Here is a 16,859-nt window from a genome sequence, read left to right as displayed (position 1 = left end):
AATCTCAACTATAAATTAAAAAGGCCTTTCAAGGTGAGAAGTTTGAGGGCCATAGTCCACGCAATGAATGGTTCATTTGCTTTTGATGACCAAATTCCAAGCCTTTTACAAAATTTAGGCTCTGGGTTTTGATTTATTGTTTTTGGACTTTAAAGGAGTTTTTTTTTTCTATTTTATTTGTCAATAAATAATTTCAACTCTCAAATCAATTCTACCAAAAAATTAATCTTATTTTCATCTAATATAAAATTACTTAGCACATTATCGGATATGTGATATTACATAACTTTGTCCATTTAGCTGGAATGTAGGGTTTTATTTTTTAACTAGCGAAATATAAGATTACAGCAAAAACACATTTTATTAAATTGTCATAGTTACAAAATTTGTTTTTTTTAAACATGTGTGTAAGTAAATAAGTTGAAAGAATTGTTTTTAACTTATTATTATTTTGTTTTCATTCAAGTAAAATAAATTATTTTTAAGTAAATAAATTAAAATAATAAAAAGATGTAAAATTGTCAAAAATGTTACATTATCAAATGAATGTAAGATAATTTAGGCTTAGTTAAATATACTGAAAAAAAATTAATTTGCAAAATAGGTCGAATTTTTTCAAATTTAGGAAAATAAACCGTTTTGGAGAGAGAGTGAGAAAGCGCATTCAACTAGATGAACTTTTCTGCTGACATGTCAAGGAAAACGCGCATAACTGGAAGAGTGTTCTAATAATTATAAAGAAAGCACGTCTAACTGAATGCACTTTCCTTGACATGTCAGTAGTAAAATTTGTTTAACTGAGCGCATTTTCACACTAACTACGCAGAACGCAGCCTTTGATTAATTAACATTTTTTCCGACATATTCAACTAACTTAATGAATAGCTTAAGTGGGAGGTAAAATTTTCTTTTTGTGGAAAAGTAAATATAACTCAAATATAAATCAATTAAATAATCTCTTTTAAGGGGATTATCAACCAACCATAAATCAATTCTCTTATCTCGTACTGTCTCTGTCTTAATGGTCTTATCTGAGAGTTTATTATTTTCCTGAGAAATATGATGAAGACTCGAATGTCCTAATAGTTTCAAAAGAGTGGTATTAAGGGCAAATTACATATAAAAGCCCTTTTTTTTAAAAAAATTTACCTAAATGGGCCCGGTAAATAATTATTTACCGGAATGACCCTATTTCACCGTTCATGTCAGCGCGATGTCAGGGGACGTGGCAGGAAAACGCGTCCCTGAGGAAGCGTTTTGCCCGCATCTCCTGCGTAGTGGGTTTTTGGTTTAGGGTTAGGATTTTGGTGTTTTAAAGTTTAGGGTTTTAGAGAAAAAATTAAATAAATAAGGGATTAGGGTTTAGGGCTTGTCAATCAAATTAATTATAAAATTTTCAAAATTGGATTAGTTTTCGTGTTTATTTTTTTAAGAAAAAATCAATTAAATTAGGGTTTACGGTTACTAATTTAATTAAAAAAATCTAAAAATCATATTAGGGCTATAGTGGCTCCTGATAAAATAATTTCGAGTAGACGTTTCTGAGCAAACAGTGTTAAAAATGCTTTAAGCAGGATGCTTTGTCAGCAGAAGTACTGAAAAAAGCTCCCACGTGGACGCGCTTTTGCTATAGTGGCTCCTGATAAAAGCTCACACGTGGACGCATGGATTCACTATTCATTGATATGTTCCCTAATTTTTAGCAATTTAAAACTAGTATTGATTAGCGAACCCCAAGAAATAGTTATAAATAAGAAAAAAAATTGAAATAAAAGAATGGATTTAAACAAAACCAAACAAATCATCAAATCCAAATCAAAATTAGGGGTTTCTTTTTGGGGAGCAAAAAGAAATGAAGAAAACAAAGAAGAAATGAAAGAGTGAAAAACAATAAAGAAAGAAAAGAATGGTTAAGAAGGTTTGAAACATCAACTTGAAGGCATTGAAAGTAGAAAGAAGATAAAATGAAATTGAGTTGGTAATAAAAAAGATGCCAACTATCTTCTCTTTCATATCAATCATTTTTTAATATTTAAACAAAGTATTTTACTTTTGCTAATTAAGAAATAGTTACCACTCATGATTTCTTCTTCTTTTCCAAATTTCAATTTTGTTTATTACATCTAAATAATCCAAATTAAATAATTATCCACATTGTAAGTTAAATGTAAATCCAATCATTCTATAGAATTACAATTAGTAGTCTAAGTATATCATACCAATAAATTGATTTTTTTTTGGAAAAACTTGAGGGACTTTAAAGACCCTTTAGCCTTAATTTTTACATCATAGTTAAAAAATTTTAAGGAACCTAGGCCATACAAGCCGATCATGCCCAAATCGCAATAGTTGAACGTTATTGTAAAAAAATTGTATTATTTATATTTTTTAAATCGAAAATTGGTACAAATATTCAGAATATTGACTTATTTAAAAGAAAATATATTTTATTAAAAATATTAAAGTAAATTACAATTACTTTATTCAAAACAAATATTCAACATATTGCCTTATTTAAAAGAATTTCTATTATATTAAAAATGTAAAAGTAAATTTCTATTTTAGTACATGAAATAATATAGAAGAATTTCTATTTTATTACATCAAATAATATCAAAATATTCAAAATGTTGGTACAAATATATTAAAATAAAAATCAATCTCTGTGCCCGTCGGATTCAGTACCACATGGCGGCCGTCGACGGTTACGCACTGGATTCCTCCTTTGTCCAGCTTTCGGCGGGGGTTGTGGTTGCTCCGGTGGGGATTCTGGTTCCTCCGGTAGGGTATTTGGTTGTCGGTGTTGGGACGATGAGCCACCTTAATAGAATAGTGACTGTGGAGGTGTTTGCATCACCAACGGCGAAGCTGTTTGAAACCCATACGGTGACGGGGATTGGTAAAAAGAAAAGCTCCCTGAAGGCCCCTCTTACGATCCATCGTGCGACGCTGGCCTATACATCGGTAGTCCACTCAGCGTAACGAAAAATGGAGATGAACCGGGCCATGAACTCCGACCTGTCATAGGACTCGAAAAAGGAAACATATAAGGGTTAGGATACATAAAAGGGCTAGGATACGCACCTGGCATCATCTGAAAAGGCTGTGCCATGGGTATCGTCGGTTGAACTGCTGGGTCGGGTGACTGTGTCGGTGCTCTCGCTGGGCCTAATGATTGAATAGCCACTGATGATGGGCCAGGTGAATGTCTGGGCCTCGTTGATGGACCTGCGTCGTTGTCCATTCGTCTTGAATTTAAAGGGCAACGTCGTTCCCTTTGGACATGTAATTGCCGCTGCCTCTCCTCTGCCGGCAGTAAATACGGCTTGTCATGGATCCTAAACCATGGCATGTATTCCAGCACGCACGCTAACTCTGGAACGATGATCGGTTCCCGAGTACCGATCTTCCCACATTTGGATGTAGTATGACCAGAATCTCGGCCAATCCGTATGCAATTGTCGTAGGTCGATTTTGTGCTGATCATCAAACACCTCAAGTGCCACGAGAATTGGTTGTCGGAATCTAAATTACCGTAATACCCTGTCTGACTGGTGCATCTCCACAATTGCATAGTTGACCAACGTGACTTTCACGTGCCAAGCGTTTGGATTTTGGAAGTACTCATCCGGAGTTACTGCCCGAATTGCCAGATTCTCGTATGGTATCCATTCAAACTATATGAACATGATGGAAATATTAGTTATATACATAATACTAAATACTAAATATCAATCGACTAGCTCATGATGGAAATATCAATTTTATTTAATACTTGTGCTTCCGACTTTTGGTCTAATAGAAGAAGTATATCTTCAAGACAGCTAGGTAATCCAGCATAACTTGCCGGATGGTTCTACCTAATTAAATAAATTTTTAGCATGCTATTATATTTTAAATCTACGTAATAATTGTAAAATTTAATATAAAATTTACCTCATTATGGGTGAGAATATATATGGATGGTCCACTTGATGACGTAAAAATAGAAAGCGAAATCGTGCCTATGACTGTAGTAGTGACAGGCAACCTCTGATTTTTGCTTTATTCGGTCGCGTCACCCCGCACATCTCCCGGTACAGTGTTGCCAACACGGCCGATCCCTAACTCAATTCACCGGCTGCTCTAAAATCAACGAGTTTCAGCAGCCATCTTAGATGTACGAGGTTCCGTGACAAGTCTGGCATCAGATAACCTCCATTTATCTGAAGAATGTATGCCCGAGCATATCAGATTCTTTCTAGTTCAGTTGAATCATCATCCGAATCTGGGAATATGTCTCGTAACCAGCTCATCTCGATCCGACCTCCGTTAATATTCTCCGGAATAGCGCCTAAAAGCTCGTAGCATACCGTTCCCTAATCGCCAGATTTAACAGACCTGGTGACTAGGTACTCGTCCACCGGCAATCCCAATTGCAGATTCACATCTTCCAAAATGATAGTGCACTCTCCACATGGAAGATGGAATATGTGCGTCTCGGGTCTCCACCTCTCAATCAACGCACTGATAAGTTTCGGGTCCAACTTGCATCCCCGACCTACCATCGCCACGTGCCAAAAACCCGCTTCCCACAGGTAATTCTCTACCAACGGTGATGAAGGACCATGCATATTATGGATACAGCATTGCAATATCCAATCTACATACTTTTATAACAAATAATAAATTAATAATTATTTAAAATTGCATAAATAAAAAATGTTAAATAATATTTAAAAATTAAATTTAATACTTACCATTTTCATTTGTTCGACAGATATGTACTTGTCATCAAGACGAATCAATTCTCCAGCCATTGTTAAATTCGTACAATTTTTATGATTTAAAAAAAAATTAATTTTTTTTTAAATAATTAAAAAAATTAAAGCTCTTTTAAATAGGGATTTGAGAGAAATTTGAGAGGAAATTGAGAGGAAATTAGAGAAATGATTTAATTATTTGTGAAAAAAATAAAAGGGTGGGGGGTTTTATAGTTTTTTTTTTTACAGTTGGGGGTCACCAATGGTAAAAAAAGTAATCGTTGCTACTATTCACTCGTGGCCAAAACACGTCCCCAAGGGAGAGCTTACGTGGCAGGAAAACGCGTCCTTGAGGGCGCGCTTTGTTGCCACGTAGGCAAAGCGCTTCATTGAGGAAGCGTTTTCCTGCCACGTCCCCTGACATCGTGTTGACGTTGACGCGCTTTTGGGGAATTGGGCCAATCCGGTAATTAATTTATTATCGGGCCCATTTCGGTAAATTTTTTAAAAATTGGGCCTTTTTACACCATGTTTGGTTGGGTGTATTGGCATAACCAATACACCCCTAATTGGTGGGCCCCACTTAATCCCCCTTCAATCTGTTGTTTGGTTGGTTGTATTGCCATTACGTCCCAAATCTGTTCCTTGCCTAATACACCCGGTCCCGAATAGGTATTCCTCCCATTCAGCACCGATTAGAGAATCCTTACCCATTTCTTATTTTCGTTTCCTTTTTCTGCCCTCATAGATTTCTGCTTCTTCTTCCATCGGCATTTTAGTTCATCCCCCCGCTCAGCTAAATTACTTCTTCTTCCCTGTTGCTTCATTCATATCCTAAATAGAAAATATTGGGAAAAAAATCCCATAAAATTTTAGGTTGTGATTGATCGCCATCGTCATGGATTCGTAAGCTTTTCTTTTTTCATTTTTATTTATATGTTCAATTAATTTTCTGATGTACACTTTCAGTCGGCACTCTTCAATTTCCATTCATTCTTAACGGTAGTGCTATTAGGAATCTGCACCTGCACTTACTTGAAGATGCAATTTCCAGCTATCCTTGAACAGAGAACTTGGTATATCCTCTCGCTTTCTTTCTATTTTTCTTCTATTTGTTTTATTCGTTTATTGTTGAATAGTTCTCATTACTATATTTGTAGTTGATTTAAGCTTGTATTTTCATTTCAATCAGAACTAATTTTGGTAATTGAATGCTAGATTGTGTGCCTTGGCATAATTGTTTAATGTCCGCAAGCCATGCAGTTAGTTTTGTAGTGCTTTTGTAGTTGTTTTAGCTTTGTAATTTGGAATAACTGCTTTTGAGCTGGAAACTTTTGAGATGGGGGATGTTGGGGCGATAAAAACTTGTGGTTTTGGAAATCTGGGTTTTTATTTTTTGGATTTACAATAGGTTCTGTTGGATAAAAAGAGATAAATTACATTGTAGTTGTTTACTCATTGAAGTTAAATTCCTAAATTGTGTGCTGAAATTTGGAATCAGTAAAATATTTATTGGTTTGTACTGATTTTAAGCTCAAAATTTGGTTATAAAGTAAAGCAAAAAAGGAGAAAAACAACGAGTTCGGTTGCTACTTTTCTTTCTTTTTAACTTTATTTTATTAGAGGAGAATTTTGTGATATGTAGTCTCTTTGTAAATATCCCAAGATTAAGTTGTGTTATTTGATTAATTTTAATGGAGAATTGAGCCTTCTCTTTATTAGTGTTGGAAAACAAAACTTTTTGTGAACATGCTAAAACAGTTTTTAAATTTAGCCTTTCAGTTCATAGATTAAAAGACATTATAGTTTCGCATTTCAACCATAATATGTTCACTAGTTTAAGTATCTTTTTTGAAATATTGGCTTCAGGTCTCATCATTTCATTTTTTGAACAAATTACAAAACAATTTTATTCTTTATGTGATCTGCATAACTAATTGATGGTTCTGTTTCTCTTCTCTATGCTTCTATTTGATTATGTATGAAGTGGCCTACTAAGATAAGCTTGTTGATGTGATCACATTTCTTATTTAAAATTTAATGATATAAGGTCAAAGGCTAACCAAGATTTTTCTTTGATTATCTGTCTCTGAACTGGAATAGAATGATCAAGAAGGTACTTTGCTACTTGCCAAAAGCCATCATTTCAACTTTGGTTTAGCTGGATATATACAGGAAGTTCACAAATGCATTGGCAGTAGTAGTTATTGTCTCTGTCGGTTGGATTTGCTACGAGGTAAATCAAGTCCATTATCTTTGATGCTTTGTTTAGGCTGCTTTATCAATAGACTTCAGCATATAATGTAGAAGAAAGCAAAGAACATGCTAGCAATTTAAGTGCAGTCCGGTATCTTTATGATGGGAAGTATAGGGTAGAGTAATCAAAAACTGCAACATATAGTGTGATGAAAATATAGCATTTTAGAAATGGCATCATTATCAAAAACCCGCTACACCTTACAACTGTGAAACTCTGCCTTTTCAGATTTACTTCAAGGCAAATGATGTTTACAACGAGCAGTGGCAGAATGCTTGGATCATCCCAGCCTTCTGGCAAATCTTATCTTTCTCTCTGCTATGTGTCATTTGTGTTCTTTGGGCTCCTTCTCAGAATTCTACGCGGTAAATATCTAACTTATTGAGCCCTAAGCTTCTCTTTATGCCTTTCCTTTTCTGCTACGGTTGTTTATGAACTGTTTTATAGACATTCAAAATGAAAGAAGAAAAAACTTAATACTCACACCCTCAATTGTTTAAGATATTTCTTGATCGTTAATAAAGGTAAAACTCGGCAACTTGAGATGTTTGTGTAGGCTTGATTACTTGTTTAATTTGTAACTAGTTCCTCTGTGTTACGGAATTTAAAGATGTATGGCTGTTTTATACTGTGGTTGATGTTCCAGTATATTTTAGTTTCAGTGTCGATCTTTGAGAATTTTATTTCAATGTCTTTGCAGTTTCTTATAGTTCACCGTTTTGTTATTCCGATCTTAATAGGTATGCTTACTCTGGTGAAGCAAATGAAGATTTTGACAAAGATGATACTAATTTGACACTCATAAAACCCTCTCCAACACCTTCAAAAGATTTTAGAACTGCACCGGAAACTAGAACGGTGCAGGGCAGCAATGGAGCATCCTCTAATGGTGATTTGGAAGAAGACAAGACAGAGTGACATAAAAACCCCACCTGTGAATCTGTGATTCTTAGAACTCGGTTCAATACTCGGATTCACTTAAATCAAGGCCTTGTTATAGTTGTAACAATGATCCCACTTTTTTTTTTGAACTGTAATGATATCAAGGTGGCTACCATTACAACCAAACATCAGATGTTGAGCTTTATCTTTCCCTCCTTTGATTTTATATTTTATATATTTTTTTGGTTTTACCCCAAAAGTTTTCATCAGTTAGTTGTTACCAAGGGAACAGACAATCCTAGTATGCCTTTTTTTTAATGTTAATATAGTTTGTGACATGTTATTTAACATGTTTTTTTTGTATCGAACATTATCTACTAATGTTGCAGAACAATGGATACCATACTTAATCGGGAAAGCATGTACCATGACAATATAAAGGAGGTTCCAGCAATTGAGAATATTGGAAAGGATTGTAAATGCTGGTATTTAAAGTTTATATATCACCTCTTAAAAGGTAACTATAAATCAACTATATACTAAATTAGACTAAATTTCAGATCCATTCAGTCGTCCATGATTGCTAAATTTCAGATCAACTATTCTTTGAAATTGGGCTGATCTTTGGTTCCTAAACCGTAACATGGTTTTGTGATTGGGGAATTTGAGGAACTTTCCTGGACCAATATTTATCTGGCAGTTGTCTAATAATTATGTTAAATTATCTTTTATAGTATCATATATTATGATTTGAGTAAATTCATATAAGAATATTAATTATTAAGAATTTTATTAAATTATATATTTTAATTATAATATATTTAATAATAATTATGTTTAAATATGATTAAATTATTTATTATTGATAATAATAATCTTATTAAATTTTAAATAACAATAACAATAATCATTTACCAAAACAAATTTATGCTAAGGGTATTCTAGTTATTTTAGTTTTTTCCATTATACTATTACACATCTATTCCATTCAACCAAACACAAGATTACTATTACGCCTCTATTCCATTACATTCAACCAAACAGTTGATTTGCTATTACACCTCTATTCCATTACACCTCTAATCCAATACAGCGAACCAAACGTGCCCTTAGTGTTTTTGCCCTGGTATTAAGTTAAAAAGGCTTAATTTTCATGAAATAATAAAAAGAAAAAATCTAAAAAGTATAATAAAATTGAGACAACCCAATCCCGAAACTGTTTGAAAAGGGGAAGCGTTCATAAGAAAATCAGACTTAAGATTGTTGACATGAAAAATTTGACAATTTCCTTTTCTGACTGTCACCAGTGGGGAGGGTGTAAATTGCATCAACAGTTGATCTTCTTCCACGTGTCTTGATCGTATTCGATACCATGCTGGTAGAATGACAGGAAAGCACGTGCGAGGGCTGATGCACAGTGGCCAAGAAAAATGATTAAATGTGGGAATTGCTCAATTCTCGTATTCTTTCGTTTTATGCATTTGATTTTGCCACCTTTTGTTTTATTTCTCCTATGAGGCGAATCGGTAGTTAATTTGATCTTCCACAGTTTAATCAATTTGATAAATTATTTAATCGTCGATTAATTAATTGATTTTTTAATTTGATTGAATGGTCCGTATTAATTTTTGACTTAGTCGGTCTAAAATCTTTGTTCGAACCGATTTTTTACTTGACCTGTCTGACCGATCAGATCTAGCCGATTCAAATAACATTGATAACTCTCTTAATTTATAAGACTATATTCAATTAAAATTTAATTCTTGTTGAATTTTAATTTAGTTAACACCATTATTATTACAATAAATTAGAAAATATGCACCGAGCACATTTAAATGTGAAATATATTTTAATTTAAGAGTTTTAAACAAGTTTACGTGTAATTTAAGAGTTGTATATAAAAAATACATCAAATAAACTCATTTTAAGTTTTTTTTAAAAAAAAGAAAGGAATATAGTTTTTAACACATCAAAGCGATCAAACAAAATATTATATATGCATTAACATGGTTGCAATAATAAGATGCATTACACCATCAAGAAGAAAATTCAAATTTAAAATTTAAAAATAATCTTATTGAAAGGGGTAATTACAAACCACGAAAAAAATCAATATTTATAAACTGCAAAACAAAATTGGACGACACTTTAATCATATCAAATAATAATATTCCATAATTTTACAAATGTAAAAGTATTTTAATGGTTATTTCTTTCATCTCCTCCCTTACAACTCAACCCTTTATTTCATAACCCCTTCGTATGTCTAAATTAGAGGATATTGTACGTTTAAGCACGACCAAATCCACAACCTCTAAATTATTGCGACAAAAATAATAACAAGTGAACTAATATTCAATTGATGGCTCGAATATTCTATATTTTATCTCATTTTCATTATACTTATTACTAATTTTAATATGATATTTTTTTGATAAATCTCAAAATTATACATAAACTTTGATTTTGTTCAATCATACACATGAAACTTTGATTGTGGTTCAAATATATAGATAAAATGTTGATTTTAATTCAATTATATACATTTAAAGAAATAAATACATTAATTTTTTTATATATTAGATAAATATAATTATTTGTGTATACAATATATAAACGTAAAAAAATTCTATATCGATAATTGTGTGAACTAATTATTAAAACTAAATCAAATAAATTTTTTATATAAAATTACACAAAATCAAAATTTACTTTTAACAATATTTTTGAAAATCTCCGTCCATCCGTCTCTATAACGCTATTCATTGATTTAATCCTATATTATTACGTAATCTCATCATATTTTTTTCATGTCTAATTTATCCAAAAAAATTCGTGCTTTCTTCTTTTGAGTTTGTGTGAGACTTTTGCTTTCCCTTTTTTTAATATTCAATAACGTGAATTAGGCAATAAATATATATATAGAGTTTATATATTTGATTTTCTGATAATTAATATATAAATTTATATATTATTAGAACTAAAATCACGTTTTATCTTTTCAAAAATTACATTAATATATCAAATATAAATTCATATATATAATTTCAGGTTGGCTATCATTTATATATACTTGCATACCAATAGGAGAAAGGATTGCTTTACCTAGAAAAAATTTTTTCAAACACCTAGAACCAAACTCATTATTTTTACGAGAAAAGATTATATGAGGCTGTAATTCCATGTCATCCTTATCCTTTCCCAATGAGAGAATGACAAATCAAATTTTTACTCCTAATTTTTAGCATTTTTAATTTTTTTTTCAGGTGAAAAAATCTAATTATTCTCTTATTGAAAAAGAATATTAATATCGTAAAATTACACAGTTTTATATAATTCCTTATCTTGTTTTTACATGTTCATCTATTATTTAAAAAAATTATAAATGTTTAAATTTGATTTTCAAATATATTAAATCTCAACTCTTATAAACATTTGCATGAAACAATTAAACAAACACCGGAATCTTAGCTTTTCTAATCAGTATAAGATTAAAGCATCATATTCAATGAATTATTAATTGAAATATTCTATACATGCATTAAAAAATACCAAAAAAAATCAATCAATTTGAATATTTTAATTAATAATTCATTGAATATGATGACCAAGGTCTGGTAAAATAATAGTCTTTCTAATATTTGTTGAATTTTAATATTATAAATTGATGTCGATTGAGTGTTAATTCGATTAGTATGTATATTATTTCTAATGTAGGTGGAGATGGGTTCGAGTGCGTTAAAGCACATTATTCTTTTATATATGAGTTGGAAAGAGGTTATAAATAGTTTTAGGATTTGTGTAAAAAAAATAGATATGATTAGAAACTCAAAAAATATAATAAATATTATTATAGATAGGTACTTAGCATGGCACACTATAATTTCAAATTTTTTTATAATATATAGATGTCATTCTTTCTTAATTTATTCTCAAATTTAGTGGGAAAAAATATCATAAATTGATGTTCCATTAGACATATCTCTCTAAGATGCATAGATAAAACCCCAAACAAGAACATGTTTCAGACATGAAAATTACCAAACACATTTGTTCTTTAAAAAAACAACTATTATAAAAATCCTTAACCTAATCAAACATATATGATTATACATATATAATATTTTTCAGTGCTGTTTATTAGGGTTCATATGACTAGGGATTTTTCCACTGAAAACATATGACAAGGTATGGAGAAATGTGAGATGAAAATTGACCAAATCAGACAATGAACTAGGTTTGAACGCTACTTATCAAGAGAAAGAAGACCCCATCATCATTATTAAAGCCTGATATTTCTGCAGATTAATGGGACTTTTGTTCTTGAAAAAAAGAAATGGAAACTCCCATGTTTTGTAAAAAACATGGAAACAACTGTTTTAGTTCACTGTTTCGAGTGTCTGATGCAGCTTTTTGGTTAACACGTTTAGTCTCTTCCTTTCACTTTACTTCATATTCATATATATACATATATATATATATAACAATTGAAAGCAATTATAGATCTTTTGTCAAACACAAAGAAGACAAGCAAAAGATAAGAAATTAGAAAGAAGGCAAAAACGACGAACATAAATGATACTAAAACAGGAATGCTTCTTTTAACTCAACCGACACTTGACTCCCTTTTTAGTATCTGATTTTCCTCATGCCCCCCATTTTTTCTAATATAAATTCTTGTGAAGAAAAAAAGAAGAAATATTAGTTAATTAACTAGTATTATGAAACCAGAACTAAGCAAATATTGTTTTAATTAACAAAAAGGAATTGCTTTGATTCACAGCAGGATCTTATAGGTGCAAATTAAAATGACATTAATTAAAATAAAAATATAAAGGAACAATGGAAAAACCATGTTCTTTTGCCATGCAGATGGGTCATGATTACGTCTTTTCATATATATATATATATATGTTCTTACTGGTTTTGATTGCCATGGGGAGGTGGAAGAGGAGGAACTTGAGGTTGAGGATGAGGGGGTCGTTTTCTTTTCTTCTTCTCGTAGCTTATGCCTCTTGCTTTAGCTTGTGAATCACGAACCTCACGTAGGTAAAGCCTAACAGCTCGGGCACCGAAAGGGTTTGCTTCGGGTTTGCCGCCGTGTTCTTCGAAGGCGGCTCGGAGGCGTCCGATGAGGGCATCGAGGCTTCCCCAAGCTTGGCGGAGAGGGCAAGGGCATGGGGCCGGGGGATTAGGGTGGCCGAAGAAAGGGCAAAGCTGAGTGTGGACTTTGGTTTTCCCAAACTGGTCGAGGTAGCGGAGGAACTCCAGGACGTGTGCGCCGCTGCAGCGGGACAGGGAGAGCGGCGGGCGGTGGTTGCGGAGGTATTGCCCGAACGTGTTCCAGTCACGGCGCTTTTGGTTTTCGTAGCGACTGAGTGTCGAAGGAGAAGTGGAAGAAGAGGAGGAGGAGGAGGAGGCCGCGGCTGCTGATAAAGGGATCGTGTTGGTGGTGGCGCCGGCGGTGGTTCCCACGGTGGTGATGGAGAGGTTTGCAGGGAAATTTGGATTCAAATTGGTGGTGGAAGAAGGGTTTATATTTGATGTTTGGAAACCCTGAAGAGAATCCATATATGATCAACACTTAGCTTGAAAAGAAAAGGACTGAAACAAAAGGAAATCAAAAACAAAAGGACTGAAACAGTAATAATTTCAAACACACAAAAGATTTCAGATTTTCAGCATGAGAACAAAGAAAGTCATCAAAACACAAGTTTTCTAGTGGAGGAAGATGAACAGTAAACAATGAACTGAAAATTATAGGATTAATAATAATGCTATAAAAATATGTGAAGATTATAGAGATCGAAGGTGATGAATGAAGAGACTAAAAAGGTGAAATTAAAAAAAAAAAGTGAGATATTTACATAACAAAGGAGGGGGGGGGGACTCAATAATGGGATGAGAAGGGCATATAGAGGGAGGGTTGAAGAACATATTATTAATTTAATTCATGAGAGAGAGAGAGAGAGAGAGAGAGAGAGGATGGAGAGGGAAATTAGAGGAAAAAAGAATAGTAAAGGTAGGGTAGAGTGAGCCTCCCTTTCTTTTACCTTGAGGTTTTTTTCAATCTTTTTTTGTTTGATCTTTCCTAGATAACTTGAAAGGTTCTCATCATTTTTGTGTGAAATTTGAATTCTAAAATTAGGGTGAGTTTGGATGGACGGTGAATGTAGTGTGGTGCGGTATTTTTAGTTTACTTTTTGTCTTACATTACAATATTGTTATAGTATTTAATCTTACCGTCACCGCTATTTTTACACTAACCACAAGTAAAAATACTACCCATCCAAACCCACCTTAGTGTTAATAAAGAATTATCTGTCGCAAGTAAATGTACCGCCCGTTCAAACCTATCCTTAATACTAATAAAGTTTTAACTAAGTCATTTTCTATCATTTTTATTTAGTTGATTGCTGAAAATAAAAATAAATATTTTTTATACAATATTAATAGTAAGAGATGGGGTCACATAGTTTCAACCCGTGTCAAATGAGTGTATAATATTTTTAGTAATTAATTTTTTACATGTGTTTTATAATCTATAATAAAAAAACACAATATAATACAATTTTTTTCTATAAAAAAATCACTCAATAAAAAATATTTTCAATTTTTTATTTTAATATTAAATTTATCGAACAATCTAATTATAATTTAATATATATATATCTGAGAGGTAGTATTTTAGCATAAATCTACACATATGTATGTGTAAATTTAGTAACTTTAAGCTTGATATAATTATATAAAGTAGTGACTTAAAATATGTGTACAATATAAGATATAATATGATAGGAAGAATAAAATATGATATATAGTGTGACATGATTGAAATTTATCAATATTTTTATAAAAAAATAATATTTTAAATATGAGCATGGCATACAATAAGATACAAAATATTGAATTAAGATTTAATTAAATTAAAATGTTATGTTTAGAAATATGATTTTGAAAAACTGAATTTAGATTTTATATAGCCTTCATGTGTATTTAAATAAAATGCTATTTTGAAATGTATAATAATAGGTACCGAGAATGATGCAAGTGGAAATAAGTGAGTGTGTCTAGGGCTTTTTTGGAAATGGAAATAGGAAGGAAAAGATGATGGAGACAGGATAAAGCTATTTGGGGGAATAACATGATTTTGTTTCTTCACCCTTTTCTTTTGATTGACAACACCTTTTCTCAAATGACCATTTTACCCCTTCGAACTTTGTCAATAATTTTGATGTATATTTTTAGCGTGACATAGTCGCACTCCAACATTCGATAATTACAACGAGTCTGTCTGAATTTAAAATCAAGTCGAGTAAGATTTTTTAAGTAGGGAGAGTGAATTCTCTCGAACCGACATATATAAATTTAAACGCGTTTGAATCAACATCCTTTTTTAATAATTACAAACTGCGTCTTTAAATGATTGTGTTTTAATAAATAATAGAATTATGAAATAGGAAATCTTGTAACTTTGAAAATGGGGGCATAACTTGCATCACCCGGAACCATCAGTCAGTCAAGCAACAGTTGATTCACAAACAGTTCATGTGAGCAACAGTTTTTTTTTTTTGAAACCCTAATTTGTGGCTTTCCATTCCACTTCCAATTTGGGATTTTTCATAGTAAAATCTACCCCCCACGTGGCTTTGGCAACCATCTCCCATCAGTCATCACCAGTCTTTTCTTGAAGAAACTAGCTTTGGTAGGATGCTACTCGATGTGTTGATAGGGAAGGTAGTGGTCTGAAAGTTCTTTAAATTGATTTTAAGATCGCATCCAATTTTTTTTTATTATGATCTTATCAGTTTCAAACCCTAATTCGATGCTTAGGTTCCTTCTGTGTGGTAAAATAATGTGTATTGTATAAAAAAATAAATTAATATGTATTTATAATAAATTTAAGTAATAAAACATGTGTATTCTATAAAAAGTAAATTAAGATATATTTACAATAAAATGCTTGTTAATATTATTGATCAATTATGAATTTTCGTTAAATCAATCTTAAAATTTGAATTAAGTATTAAAAAGTTAACACTATTAGTTTCAGGTATCAAATTATATAATTTTCATCAAATATATATACTATGAGAGACCAAAACAACACAAATACGATATTAAAAAATGTCAAACTTGGAAATCAAATAATGTATTAAGCCAATTACAAATTATCTTATCCAAAATTCGACCAAAAAAACATATTGTACAATTAGAGGGTTTGTACTCATACACGTATAGTTGGGATATACCCACATCACTTGTATACACTGTGTCAAACAAGGACTCAAGGAGCTGCACTTATGACTGCTTTCTCAAAAACTCAAACCCGAGTGAATTTTATGGTGTGAACATCCTTAACTACCAATCTATTAGCAGGAATGAATTCGAGATTTTTATTTGAATCAAGTAACTAAAATTAGGTTAACTCTTAAATAGATATAAATTACGAAAGGTAAAAATATGCAATGGGAAAATATAAATCTTTTTTATGCAAAACAATATAATTTTCTATTTATTAATTATATTTTAATTTTATCAAATGGAAATTATATATATATTTTAAATTAAATAAATTTAAGAAACCACTGAAATTATTAGCATTTAAATTTTGGGAAAAGATAGTTTTCGACAATACACATGATTGATTAGTAGTCTAAAAGTATATATACTTTTGATTGAAAATTTGGAAAACATAGGTAGCTAATTTCAAGAATAGAAGCATTCACTTATTAATGAAAATGACTTCCACAGTTCAACTACTGTATTAAGGTTGGATTCTATAGTAAACTATTTTGCATTTTTCATTTAAATCTGATTTTTTTCCCCAATAATTTCTTTCACAATCATTACAATGGAAGAATAAGATTTACGAAAAAAATTAGCCTTAATTTCATATTGATTTAATAATATAATCGGAATCTCGTATTAATAATCAAACTATATTCAAATTTAAACTAAAGATAAATTTGGATGCA

General features: G+C 31.6%; 1 protein-coding gene and 1 long non-coding RNA gene across 2 annotated transcripts; one reads left to right on the top strand and one right to left on the bottom strand.

The window, feature by feature from the left end:
- Positions 1–6,832: 6,832 nt before the first annotated feature.
- LOC107936237 (uncharacterized) lies at positions 6,833–8,150 on the top strand. Its single transcript, XR_005910081.1, has 3 exons — positions 6,833–6,978; positions 7,228–7,364; positions 7,740–8,150. It is a non-coding gene; the product is annotated as an uncharacterized lncRNA (long non-coding RNA).
- A 4,465-nt stretch (positions 8,151–12,615) lies between these two features.
- LOC107936231 (protein LIGHT-DEPENDENT SHORT HYPOCOTYLS 4) lies at positions 12,616–13,855 on the bottom strand. Its single transcript, XM_016868922.2, has one exon. It carries the CDS (start codon positions 13,450–13,452, stop codon positions 12,799–12,801), a length of 654 nt encoding a protein of 217 aa, XP_016724411.2. The 5' UTR covers positions 13,453–13,855; the 3' UTR covers positions 12,616–12,798.
- Positions 13,856–16,859: the final 3,004 nt, after the last annotated feature.

The sequence above is a fragment of the Gossypium hirsutum genome, chromosome D02, assembly GCF_007990345.1.
Source record: "Gossypium hirsutum isolate 1008001.06 chromosome D02, Gossypium_hirsutum_v2.1, whole genome shotgun sequence".
Taxonomy (NCBI): domain Eukaryota; kingdom Viridiplantae; phylum Streptophyta; class Magnoliopsida; order Malvales; family Malvaceae; genus Gossypium; species Gossypium hirsutum.
The sequence above is the reverse complement of the archived record's forward strand: the minus strand, read 5'-3'. Positions and strand labels throughout refer to the sequence as shown.

What these genes read in the sequence shown, in the direction of transcription:
- LOC107936231 (XM_016868922.2), bottom strand. Translation starts at nt 13,452, where the DNA reads ATGGATTCTCTTCAGGGTTTCCAAACATCAAATATAAACCCTTCTTCC.